Below are 13,054 nucleotides of genomic sequence, written 5' to 3' on the forward strand. Positions count from 1 at the left end.
ACTACCGTTTGTATTTATGTGACGGTTCAAAGATACGCCTACTAGAAGCAGTGAAAATTGTCCACAGGAACTCTTAAACTTCTCGAGGCTGTCCACTATACTGACCGCCTCTGTGGTCTAGTGTTCAGAGTTCCTGGCTGCAGATCTAGAGGCCCCGTGTTCGATTCCAGACGCTACCACATTTTCTGAGAAGTAGTGGTTCTGGAACGGGGTCCACTCGGCCTCGTGAGGATAATTTAGGAGCTGTTTCAAGAAAAACGAGATTAACGGCCGCGGGGAACCGTTGCGCTGACCACGTGACACCCTCTCTCCGCAAAATGTTGGCACTCACTTCCCCGACAAGCGGCGGTGTCTCGGTCGGTATAGTTCGCTTGCGGACTACAGACCATGGAGTTTTTCTTTTTTTACCCACTCTACTGCGAGTTACTGTGACATATACTCAGACATGGGGGTTAAACAGCCGTAGCTGTTTGTGATTTAAAAGTTTCAGCAAATGTAAATGAAGATGAGAGTATCTGAATGAATGCGTCTGAAACTTTTATACCGTTTCTGTACTACAGACGATGCAATTCTGCCGAAATACTCAGAGTTTGGGCAACTGTGGTCCCCAACTGTCGGGGCCTTCCGGGTCCGTGTGGGCGAGGCAGGCAGAGGACGCTCTGCGACGCGAGTGGATGCCTAAATGCTTCCTGGTGGGAATTGGGGTAGTGGGAATCTCATACTGCGTGGTGTATATAACTGGAATATATGAGCGGTCCTTGACGCTCACCGTGTTCACATTGCTCACCTTCTTGTTCATCTACATACTGTGGTGCAACCACCAGAAACAGCGTCACTGCAACCAGGTAAGCAGTATTGTGAGCATGGTCTCAACCAGGTACGGAGTATTGTGAGCATCACCTGAACCAGGTACGCAGTATTGTTAGCATCACCTCAACCAGGTACGGAGTATTGTGAGCACCACCTCAACCAGGTACGCAGTATTGTGAGCACCACCTCAACCAGGTACGCAGTATTGCGAGCATCACCTCAACCAGGTACGGAGTATTGTGAGCACCACTTGAACCAGGTAAGCAGTATTGTGAGCATCACCTCAACCAGGTACACAGTATTGTGAGCATCACCTCAACCAGGTACGCAGTATTGTGAGCATCACCTCAACCAGGTACGGAGTATTGTGAGCACCACCTGAACCAGGTACGTAGTATTGTGAGCACCACCTCAACCTTAAGGAATAGGGAGATTTGCGGACGTAGAGAGGATACGTGATTCAGGGTAGGGTCCTTTGGCGAGCTTTTGTGAACACTGAGACTTCGGTTTCGAAAACGAGTTTCTTCAGCATCGGATTGTTTGTTACGTTCTCAAGGGCTGTTACAGGAGCCTACTTGAATATGACGTTTGTTGCAGAATGTATCAGCGACAAACAGGACAGGATCCTCTGTGGCGACGATTTCCGAATTAGTGTCTCCATCATCACCTCCATGTCCACCTGCGCCATTCAACGTACCCGACAAATGTGACACTTTGCCTTCATCTAGGGCCTGCACTCCTCCACCAAGCTACCAGGAGGCTATGCTAGGGACAGCGGCGGTGAATCCTGTGCTCCCACCACCACAGATTCTCAACTACCAGGAGGCTATGCCAGGGACAGCGGCGGTGAATCCTGTGCTCCCACCACCACAGATTCTCAACTACCAGGAGGCTATGCCAGGGACAGCGGCGGTGAATCCTGTGCTCCCACCACCACAGATACTCGTACATTCACATCTCCCCTAACCTCACTTTGCCATCGATATGGGAACAGTGTGACATAAGCGTAATACTTATCAAACATTTTCTTTCTGAGAACTTCAAGATTGTTGAGTTGTCTTCTGTGATGTGACGCCATGTAATGTGGTAGATAGTAACTATAGTTTAGGAGAGACCTACTGTGTCTATCGTCAGGGCAGGCAACAGGTTCCTCCGAGTCGTTGGGCGAATTTCTACCAGATTATAAGGCGTCACATCTCAGAAGATCGTAACCGTCACAAGAACCGGAAAACCTCAAGATTTTTTCTCGAAGAAAGATGCAAGGAGCAACTCAGTGGAGTAGTTGTCAGAATGTATAACTGTGATGACAGGCTTACATCAAGGATTTTAGTTTGTCGCATGATAATAACAGTTGATTGAGGCACTATGATACAAGTCGGAAGGTCGCGGGTTAGATTTCCGATAAGATCGGATTTTTCAATTGACCCAATCCCTCCAGCTTCACTATGGCCCTGGGTTCGACTCAGCCTCTGACAGAAATAAGTACCAGGAATCATCCTGGAAGTACGCAAGGCTGACAAACTCACCGCCATCTGTGAGAGCCTCGACGTCTCACAAACCTGTGGACCTACAGGGCCTGTTACAAGGATAACCTTACCTTTGTCGTCCTGTGGAAACTTGGCTTAACGTGAACTTTAGAAATAACTATTCCAGAACTTCACAATGCATTCCTTGCTGGTAGGAATTGTTCACTTCACATAAAGCTGATGGAGTTTGAGCTCCAAATGAATTCTCCAAATAAATTCATGTGGTCAAACAAAAGTCAGATGTGGAATTTACTGTAGGATGTGCGCGGATTGGAGTTCATGTTGGTGATAGTTTGAGTTTTATCAGGTGTAATCTTTATTTTACTATGGAGTATATCAAAATTACTGATAATTAATGCGAGTTTTCTAAAAATGTAATCACGCAACATTCATTCACCCATACAAGTTTAAACACACATTATCATGAAATTCTGTTGGAAGATTTTAACCTAAAATTGTAATTTATGTGTAATGACATTCCCATATCCGCTTGGGACTACCATGTTCCTCCGTCATTTGTTACATATATAAGATATCCTTGAAGAGCACGATTTTCAGAACGAAAAATTCAACATATAATATTATTTGTACTGTGCATTTCCCATTAAATAGATCCACAAAGAATATGTATCTATGTATCTATCATAAATTTAGGTTTTAATTCTTTGTACGAGACAAACTAATAAATGTGCTATAGGAAGGAACGGCCGCTTAATCAAAATTACCCCAATATCGAAACAAATGACAATTAGAAACTCATTCTCTAATATGAATGCTACATTAATTTATTTTCTTCTTGTGTCTGGCATTCTTGTCTTTCGGTGTGGCACCGCACAATTTCCTAAATATCGCCCTGCTAATCAGCAATGCTAAGAGCAAGAAAACACCGACAGCTAGCGCCAACACAGCGATGACATCTAGCAGGAAGTACTGGTACCAGGTGAGGTCGAGTGCAGCGGAGCGCATGTGAGGAGCTCCCTTGTGTCTGATCACGTACTCCGTCCAGAACGCGGCCTGCTCCAGCGGTGTGAGTGGCTGGTCCCGGTAGATTCGGGACAGACGTTGGGCGTTCTCACGGTATCTGTAAACAGATGTAAATTGTACAAAAATCTTCGAAATAAATAACTATTACATACTGACTGAGTCGATGATATAAAGCATCAATCGAAGAATTTTATTCTTGTTTTATACTATAACGTTTGTTTTATATAATCTAATTTAGTGTATTTTTACGCCAAGTATTTTATATAATTAATATGATTGTATTCAATTTTACTAGTACTGCAGTTCAGTGGTGTATATATGTTAGCCATATATTTGCCTGATGATGGCTATTAATAGCCGAAACATGTAGTAGAGCCAAAACTAGGCACTTACCTTGATATAGTTGTGTTTTGACGGTTTCAATAAAGAAGTTGTATATTATAACACAACAGGATGCATGAAATGAAAACTATTACCTAGCTGATTATGGAGTTCTCTCACGAATTAAGATATTCTAGAACGACAGTCACAAGTTTACCTTTCATTCTCGAGTCGGAAAAAAGTTGTGACACGATGGGCAGAATTCTAGTCGTTTCCACCTTTACAATGTAAATGGTGGGAAGGGTATTATTTAATGACGTCCGATATTTCGGAGGAACGTACTACTTCCATTTTCAGGATCGAAGAGAAATCCAGCAAGTAGCCACCAAGAACCCTATTTCCTTTTGGTAACATCCAAGGAGTCCTACCGTCGGTGTAAAAAAAAATACGAAACTGAAGAAGAGGCCATCAATGAATGAATGTGTGAATGAAATATTGAAACTATATGCGTTTGTGCATGATCAGTAAAATCGGAATGCTGGCTATATTGGTGTTCGTTCGCACTGGGTTTGACGGATCCATCTGAAAACAGATAATTAACTCTGTACCTTGGTTGGAGTGCCGTTTGTATCGCCCAAAGGACAGATTCCGCTGTGATGTTGTCAAATTCCAGTCGAATTCCGTACCCAAGACTCTCAGCTTTCCGCACGTTGAGATACTGATCTCCGTAGACCGGGATCCCCAACAGGGGAACACCGCGATTGATAGCCTCCTGTTTGCTCAGCAACCCGCCATGCGTGATGAAGAGGCGCACATTTGGATGTGCTGCACAAGGAACAGGAACTCTCTTGACGGCCACTGAATATTCTTTCCCTTAACTTACTTGTTGCGATATTAATGTAAAGACTCTTTGCTGACTGTGTTGGCTAAGCTGAGTGATTTGTGAGGGGGGTATATGAATTAATGAATTGTTAAGGTTTCTTTCATAATTTGTGTCCTGTTGATGCTAATTTAATGTACTGTAACAGTTTTAGTTACTATAGACGGGGTTTGGAATGCGTAATCGGATGTATTGAACTTTTACAACTCGTAACTACAAGTAAGATCGTATTATTACTGTTCTACACACTTCACTGATCACTATGGGGCATATTAGGTCTTCTCAATCTGTTGCCGTCCGCACTAGCCGTTGCTTGGTAGCGGCTTCCAATGGCGGATGTTCCCCTTTCTCTGTGTTTCCGAACTGTCCCCTGCCTCACCTACCAGCATCTCACAGTAACAGCTCACGACTGAACTGCAGCAGTCCTCTAACTCACTAACTCACCAACCAAGTACTCCACACTAACTTGTCCTGCTTAAAATATCTCTGCACGGACCCGTAGAAAACACCATTCTCTGTTTTAATGCAATTGTTTGCGTAGCTATTAGTTAGCACCGGCTAAGAGGAATGCATGTAGGATATTGGTGGGAAAGCCAGAAGGAAAGAGACCACTAGGAAGAATAATACATAGGCGGGTGGATAATATTAAAACGGATCTTAGAGAGAGAGGATTGGTTGCTATGGTTCCCGGTTCAGGTCAAGTGGGATTTGTGGAGGACAAAGTGGCGCTGGGGCAGGTTTTCTCCGAGTACTTCGGTTTCCCCTGCCAATCGTCATTCCACCAAATTCTCCATCATCATAATCACCCGGAGCAGGCTACAATAGGCCAATCAGTGGCCGCCATGCCGAGTGGACCCAGCTGGACTCCACCCCCCACTAAGCGAATTAAAAAAAATAACTCGCCTAGAATGTCGGCCTGTGGTAGCCACTTGCCCAGTTTCACATTGTTGGGTTGCCCTGGTAACGAGTCTGTCTCCCACTTCCAGAGTACCTTCTGTTCCAGCTTAGAGAACGCTTCTACGAAAGCTTTTCTCACGGAGTCAGGCATTTGGGAGCCTTGTAGGAGTGAACCCATGCTGAAGTAGATGACTCCGTTTGGTGCTTCATCCAGATATATTTGCAGGTCCTGTAGACAGACAGAGGGTTACTCATTTAGTTTAATACTTAATATACAGACTAAAGTGATGATGACAAAACTTGAATTCGATGAAGTACAATTTTTATTCAGGTGGTTCATAAATAGTAATGGAAACAGAACGGTAACACCATACATATGTTATCTTGGAACCTTTATTTTAAATTTTCAGATCGTATTTCGTTTTCATTTCACGTCTTTATTTTAAAAAATAAGTGTCAATTGTAAGAATTCAGTTTCGTTCGCAAACAGCTCCTTTCGATCGCTCATTATTATCTGGAATGCGGTAGTCCGAGCAAAAATGTGCATAAGTCTACATAGCGATCTGCCTGTATTATATAAAATGCCATGACAGAATACAATTACATAAAAATATTCTATCCCTGTAACAGGACGTGGAGGCCCATAGGGTCGTGAGGCGTCGGGGCTCCCACATTTTCTTTAGACAGTTGGCTCACTGATGGCTGTAAGGTTGTCATCCTTACGCGTCGGCCGCCCTTAACCCCCCAGGAATATTCCTGGTACTCATTTCTGTTAGAGGCTGAGTCAACCACAGGGTCATAGTGAGGCTGGAAGGAGTAGGTCAATTGAAAAAAAAAATTCACCTCATCGGAACTCGATCCCGCGACCTTCCAACTTGTAGCATACGCTATCGCATGCCCTGAACACAGTTACACAATAATATAAATGAAATCATCAAAGATGGGGTAAATTCAGCTGAAACTGTAGCAGACCTTACCTCCGGTAGTTTCTTTGCCGTCTGCACATGCATTCCGCCAACTTCAATCATGTTAGGTACTAGTGGCCTCGGATAATTGAGGCTGAAGTGATTGTTGAGAAGCAGCAGTGACGTGTTACGAACAATGTCTGCGAGCGGAGGAATATCATCTGTGTCGTTAAAATACTGCCTCATCACTGCTTCTTGCCGTGGGATGCTATAAAACTCTTGTCCAGTTCTCCAGTAAACTCCAGTTAACGTGTTCACCAAACGTTCCCCAAAACTCATATGAGAGCTGTAGTCAAGAAATGCATCCGGGATATAAGCGTACGGATTGGGGTTTCCAAGCCAGTCCCCCATCCAGTGAGTACCACCGAATTGGCAGATCTGTATTATAAGAGCTTGGAATTTATGTGCAAACCCGAGGACACACTCGTTCGCGAATGTCTCCACTATGATGGCATCAAAGTGATGATGTTTGGAATGTATGAAGGTCTGGACTTGTGGATGCTGAAAAATGCTGACGCAGAACGCAGGCGCTGATTTCCATTGAGACCTCGAGAGTTCCAGTGTGCCTTTATGTCTTAAATTGAATAAATTTCCTGAAACTGAAATATAGACACAAATGATGCGCAAGCCAAAATATAACAAAAGAGAGCTTACGTTCCAAATAATGTGATGGGTGCTGTAACCAGAACCTTATTTTTCTTTTGCATTTCTGGCTCCCTAAATTCATAGTGCGTTCATATTTGTGAGGCCCACTGATTTGTCAAGAAATTACAGCACGTGCTTGAACTGTTACGAGTAAAATTATATCGAGATTAAACCATTAAGATAACTAACTAAAAAAACTCCGGGGCTTGAGCCCGCAAGCGAACTATACCGACCGAGCGACCGCCGCTTGTCGGCGAAGTTACTGTAAACTTTTGAGGACAGCGAGTGTCGCGTGGTCAGCGCAACGATTCCCCACTGCCGTTAATCTCGGTTTTCTAGACCGGAGCCGCTATTTCCTTGAAATAGCTCATCAGTTACCCTCACGAGGCTGAGTCGACCCCGTTCCAGACCCACTACTTCTCAGAAAATATTGTGCGCTGAGAATCGAACCCGGGACCTCTGGATCTGTAGCCAGGAACTCTGACCACTAGACCACAGAGGCGGTCCTTAAGATAACTAACAATAGCAGATATATTGTTTTATTTATTACGGTAATATGCAGAGCCGAGATAGCGCAGTCGGTATAGCGACTGGCTACTGTCTGGCCGGCCGAAGAGCCGGAGTTCGAGTCCTGGTGGGGTGAAGAATTTTCAATTCTCCATGTCGTCCAGACCGGCTCTAGCGTCCACCCAACCTCATATCCAATGGGTACCGGGGGCTCTTTCCCCAGGAATGAAGCGTCCGGGGTGTGAAGCTGACCACTCACCTCCATCTAGTGCCGAGGTTAAGAAAACGTGGGTCTATACTCGTACATCCACTCCCCTATACGCCTCCATGGCGTAGTGCTTAATTAGTTAACCATAGAGGCAACTTTACCTTTTATGGTAATATGCATTCTACATCTAGGGTCTGGACTGTCGTTATAAACTTACAATCATCTGTCAGGTCGAGTTTCACTTCTATCTCCGTTAAGTTTGGTATGGGGTTCTTCTCTCGAAAAGGACTAATGACCGTCACCTGATGTCCTCTTCGTGCAAGTTCGCGAGTCAGAGCTGAGAAGACAATGTTGTGGCTCTTTGCTGGAATCGGGAATACCCCGAGTATGTGAGCGCTTTCTGAAGTTGTCAATAATGCCACCACAAGCGCCACCAGTATGTATAACTTCCCCGCCATCTGTTGGCAAGAGAGTGATTGTGCAAGGGTCAAGTAACGCGTAAACACACCATCCTTCTAAGGAAATTTTAAAACACATAAATCATTAATTGCCCTATCCAATAGGGTCGAATTGTTAAGGGTGCGCGCTAAAGCATGTTCAGATTCGCCATTGGAGCACGTTTCCTTCATATAAGCTCATTTCATTTTATAACTGTTAATTTATTTCTTCTGCTTGCCCTGGTTTTGCCCTTAAAATGAATATTGCTTTTGGCAATTCAGATTTTAGACCAGTTTCTCATTTGATTTGGGGGGTTCCACAATATTCGCATCTTATACTCTTTGCATAGATTCTGTTAAAGCACATTCTACTTTAAAAAATCTTTCCATTAATGGTTTTGCTAATTGAGCAGTTTCATTCTTGTTTACCATTTAAAAATTACTCGTTTTCCACTCCATGTAAGCAACTGACATTGTTTAAATGTTTAATGAGGAACGCCAGATTTTTATTCCTGCGTTTACGCAGTTCATTTCTAATTTCTTTCAAAGGCATACTACTCAAATCAGAATTCTATTTTTCCAAATTACTAAACAGAAACTTAAAAATTCCTTTGTTTCTTAGGAGATTTTCATAATGATTACTTAATGCTTCAAATGCGAATCGAATAGGTTTTAAGCAATTTAATAAATCTTTCACAATTTCATAATATTCCTCTTTCCATAAGTGACAGAGCTTCCGCTGTCGCAAAATGATCTTTATCGGATTTAGGATCTATAAAAACATTTCGATCATTCTTTCTAACTTGTTCCAAGGTGTCTTACAGTACAAATGACGTATAGTTCAATTTTTTACAGCAAGATGGAGCGCATGACTGTAACATAACCTCTGAATAGTCGGTAAAAACTTTCCGAATTTTTCCATCACTGTTGTAGCGTCACTAGTTTATGTGCTTCACGTTTTAATTCTAAGGTTCCTAATGTCTCCAGAAGGAAAGATAACCTATAGCCTATAGCGGACATTGGAACAGTGTAAAACGCAAGAATGACTCGCCGTTAACAGCAAACATGGCCTCCAACACACGCTTATAACAATGCAACAGTTACAAGCAATAATGGCTGGCAATATCGTGACTGCTTCTCTCCTCCGTGTTCTTGTCACGGTTTCCCGGGAATGTCGACCTTAACCTTTACTTTACGTGTCAGCATTTCCTGCTTTTGCTATAGACTTTATATCTCGCAGGAGAATTATAATACTTTTTTCCTCCGATTATTGTTATGCGTGGATCCATTCCTGTGGTAGCACGCATTGGTTGTGGAGGAGGCCAAGGCTCACCCAGGGCTGTAGCGCCTAGTGGTAGGTGGGTAGGTGTTCCCCTCCGATTTCACGATTTATTTTTCTCAACCACAACACAAGACTCAAACTTTCTCCCAAATAAAATGAACACAAAGAAGGAGAAAACGGAAATATTCCATTTAAACTGCAATATATAAGAATACACAAACTTCCAAATAACGTAAACTGAATACGCAAAGTTAATGGAACAAGTTGTTAATTAGGTTAGTTAGTTAGTTATTAGAAAGGGTGGGTTTCCCCATGCACTTAGACCTGTAGCGGTCCATTGTGCTTCCCTCTATGATTTCTACCAGTCTCTATATCCTACCGGTATTNTTCCATTTAAACTGCAATATATAAGAATATACAAACTTCCAAATAACGTGAACTGAATGCGCAAAGTTAATGGAACAAGTTGTTAATTAGGTTACTAACAGGTATTGAAATGTATGTTTTCTTGTCTATACAAGTATGAGAACACTCACAGTACTTTCGAATTCCGCTCAGCACTCCTTAGCACTAGCTGCCTGAGTGTTGTACTGACCCCAGCTGATTCTTCACACAGTGCACCGATCGAGTCTCGTTGACCTGCAGACTAATAGCGACATCTTCAGAGAAGAGAGAAAAGTGATCTGTCAGCGAGCGAAGCCTCTTGCATAATGTGCTGTCTGATATCCTTAAGTTAATGTACCTTATCTCTAGCACGTACAATGGCAAAAGTCTGAGATAATTGTTTATTACTGTAACTCTGCTGTTTCATCATGACGTTACATTTTCAGGAATCTGTAGACAACTTCAATGCCACTGAGATCTGTTATCCTGAAGTTACTGAGTATTAAGATCACGGTCTTCTGAGACATGAAATTTGGTGAATGTCGTCTTCCGGAATGTGGCGCCGTGTGTATTTTGTGCGAACCGACGTTTCGGAGGAACGTATCGTCCCAATCTTCAGGGCAAAAAATCCGAGAGCTAGGAACCAGCGTGAGTCACATCCCAGAAGACGGCATTCTTCATAGTCACCGCCGTGCAAACCTCAAAACTTACAGTGTGCTTCTTTTGATGAGTGTTAACGTCTTCCAAGAACCTGCTGCTGTGGTCTGCAGGACAAAACACGGAGGAACAGAAACTTGTTTCTTCGAAACGTCGGTACTTGTCTATTCAATAAAATACAGATCTTTCTCATCATATCGTAATCTTGGATTATTTTATCTGTAGTGATAGTTTCGGAGGAATTTATATCCTCCATCATCAGGGTTGAAGTGTAATCCAAGAAAGAAATAAGCAGCAAACTGAGTCGCTTCTGCTGGTTTCCTGCTTGGCTTACTCTTCTACCGGAATATGAAGGGGGTATGTTAACCGAAACGTCGGGCTCTCTCGGAGCTACATGTCATTACAACACAGAAGATTGTGATATTCACAGTCACCGCCGTGAGCACCCGAAATGCAAGGTGGAAAGATGAAGTCTGTTGAAGTCGGAACAGGCTAGAGGGCCTAGCATTTGAAGCAGAGGACAAAGAAGAAATTTCATCTGTTCGAATAGGAGACACAAAGCTAAGAGATTCAGAGCTGAATATAATCAATGCTTCTCCCCCACCCCCCAGATTTAATCTGCTCACGTGGGTTAGAGATAACAAGTATTGCACACAGAACATGCGCTCTACGGATGGTATTCGCTGAAAATACGGTATGTGACGTAACGTAAATGTATTCAGCAATGCAAACTCATCGATGTTGTCACGATTTAGGGATGGCGATATACTGGGTACAGACTAGTGAATAGATTTATTGACCGCTTATACACACGACTCGGAACTACAAGTAATTACAGCGCCACACATTTTTCAAATCACCACAGCACCCACTGAGTCTTCTCCAGCCTGCTGTGTTTTAACGAGATGTTTCCTGGTAGCGGCTTCTAACAGTGGAAAATCTTCAGCTTCCCACGCCACTTGTCACAGCCGCGCGTGCAGAACTCTTTGTCAACTGTCAACTGAACCATAGCGCCATCTCTTCACGCAGGGGTTCATTTCCGGGATATTCGCCGGAATGTAACGACGTAAGCACGGGAAGCTGAATAATCTCTACTGTTAGAAACCGTAGCTAGGAGATAGTTGTTGAAGATACAGCAGGACGGATAAAGCTTAGCGGGTGCTGTGGTGATCTACGGATTCTTAAGGATAGCAGTGGCGCTGTAATAAAACAATTCACCAATTCATACCCCATCTATAGTCACACTCCTCAATATGTGACTGGTTAGACCACGGGAAAGAATGGACAGAACCCACTTACTCAAACCAGATTCTCAGTACCAGCCCCGCGGACGACGGGATGCTGGAAGACCCAGAAAGAGATGGAAAGTTGAACACCTCCAGCTTTAAAAGAACAAGTCTTAAGACCTAATCCCTGTTTATGTTCACGAAGGAGATAAAGTCTCAAACTGTTTCTTGTTCTCCTGAAAAGTGACATTTTAGTGACTAAATCTCGTCTTCCACAACATCAAAAATACGATACTGTTTTCTGACGCCTTGTAGTCTGACAACCACATTTTTTAGGAATTTGCTGTCTCAATTTTCATCACTGAAGCTGGAGGCAGCAAATTTCTCCAAAATGTTGATAAGTACCTACCACACTACACGGTATCACAGCTCAGAAGATCGCAATGTAAATGATATGTGACTTTGACTTTGATTTGAGCTCATCACTCGTGTGGAGGCGTGGTCGAATACCTCCATCGTGACCCTGAGAGTCGTAGGAGGCGACGAAAAGGGAGGTCTTAAATCTGAGACAGTAAAATATGGTTACGAATCCCAAGGGACTCGGACCCGAAAAAGACTGCGCTGGCAAGGTCCAGCAGCATATGCAAAATACAGACCCGTCCTCTTGTCAGAGAGGGCGCCCCACGAAAACAAGACCGTAACTGTCAAACAGCAATAAATATCTGGTCATGAGCCCCAGATGGGGCTCGACACCAAGAATTACTGACTGACTGACCATTTCCTGCAATGTGACCTTGACTTTTACTTTGACTTGAGCGAAATGGAGAGAGTTGAGTGTTGGCACTTCAATTGAGTTCTGCACGGGAGGCTGTGAAGAGATGGTGCTATGGTTGAGTTGACAGCTGACAAAGAGTGCTGCACGGGAGGCTGTCAAGAGATGGTGCTATGGTTGATTTGGCAGCTGACAAAGAGTGCTGCACGGGAGGCTGTGAAGAGATGGTGCTATGGTTGAGTTGACAGCTGACAAAGAGTGCTGCACGGGAGGCTGTCAAGAGATGGTGCTATGGTTGAGTTGCCAGTTGACAAAGAGTTCTGCAAGGGCGGCTGTGACAAGTGGACCTGAGCGCGGGAACCTGAAGATTTTCCACTGTTAGAAGCCGCTGCCAGGGCAATGAACCTTCGGATACCAGAAAATGTTGAGAAATTCCGAGTAGCTGAACGACTCTCGGCTTCTCAGGAAGGGTTCAACTGAATGAAGTTAATTGGATTTAATGTATTTAACTTAGAATTTCGTTGTGACACTGAATAAAAATACTGGGTTTGAA

At 43.5% G+C, this 13,054-nt stretch overlaps 2 protein-coding genes across 4 annotated transcripts in view; one reads left to right on the plus strand and one right to left on the minus strand.

Annotated features, from left to right (window-relative positions):
• The window catches only part of LOC111870128, a 2,946-nt gene extending 713 nt beyond the window's left edge, over nucleotides 1-2,233 (plus strand). The window contains exons 2-4 of one of the 2 annotated variants that reach the window (XM_023862161.2): nucleotides 561-845; nucleotides 1,408-1,683; nucleotides 1,750-2,233. In XM_023862161.2, the coding sequence (XP_023717929.1) occupies nucleotides 564-845; nucleotides 1,408-1,683; nucleotides 1,750-1,776 (585 nt within the window). In that variant the 5' untranslated portion in view covers nucleotides 561-563 and the 3' untranslated portion in view covers nucleotides 1,777-2,233. Of the gene's footprint in view, nucleotides 1-560; nucleotides 846-1,407 lie in introns of both variants that reach the window. The other variant, XM_023862160.2, reaches the window with a different exon arrangement.
• A 395-nt stretch (nucleotides 2,234-2,628) lies between these two features.
• LOC111870111 (UDP-glucuronosyltransferase 1-8) lies at nucleotides 2,629-10,194 on the minus strand. Of its 2 annotated transcripts, none has more exons than XM_023862134.2 (6): nucleotides 10,058-10,194; nucleotides 7,961-8,201; nucleotides 6,396-6,982; nucleotides 5,425-5,647; nucleotides 4,250-4,466; nucleotides 2,629-3,417 (listed from the first exon to the last, which is right to left on the minus strand). In XM_023862134.2, exons 2-6 carry the CDS (start codon nucleotides 8,199-8,201, stop codon nucleotides 3,117-3,119), a joined length of 1,569 nt encoding a protein of 522 aa, XP_023717902.1. In that variant the 5' UTR covers nucleotides 10,058-10,194; the 3' UTR covers nucleotides 2,629-3,116. The 2 variants fall into 2 exon arrangements, with proteins under 2 accessions (XP_023717902.1, XP_023717901.1); XM_023862133.2 differs by having other exon boundaries at nucleotides 9,999-10,194.
• Between the last annotated feature and the right edge of the window lie 2,860 nt (nucleotides 10,195-13,054).

Source organism: Cryptotermes secundus, unplaced genomic scaffold (genome assembly GCF_002891405.2).
Source record: "Cryptotermes secundus unplaced genomic scaffold, Csec_1.0 scaffold594, whole genome shotgun sequence".
NCBI lineage: Eukaryota > Metazoa > Arthropoda > Insecta > Blattodea > Kalotermitidae > Cryptotermes > Cryptotermes secundus.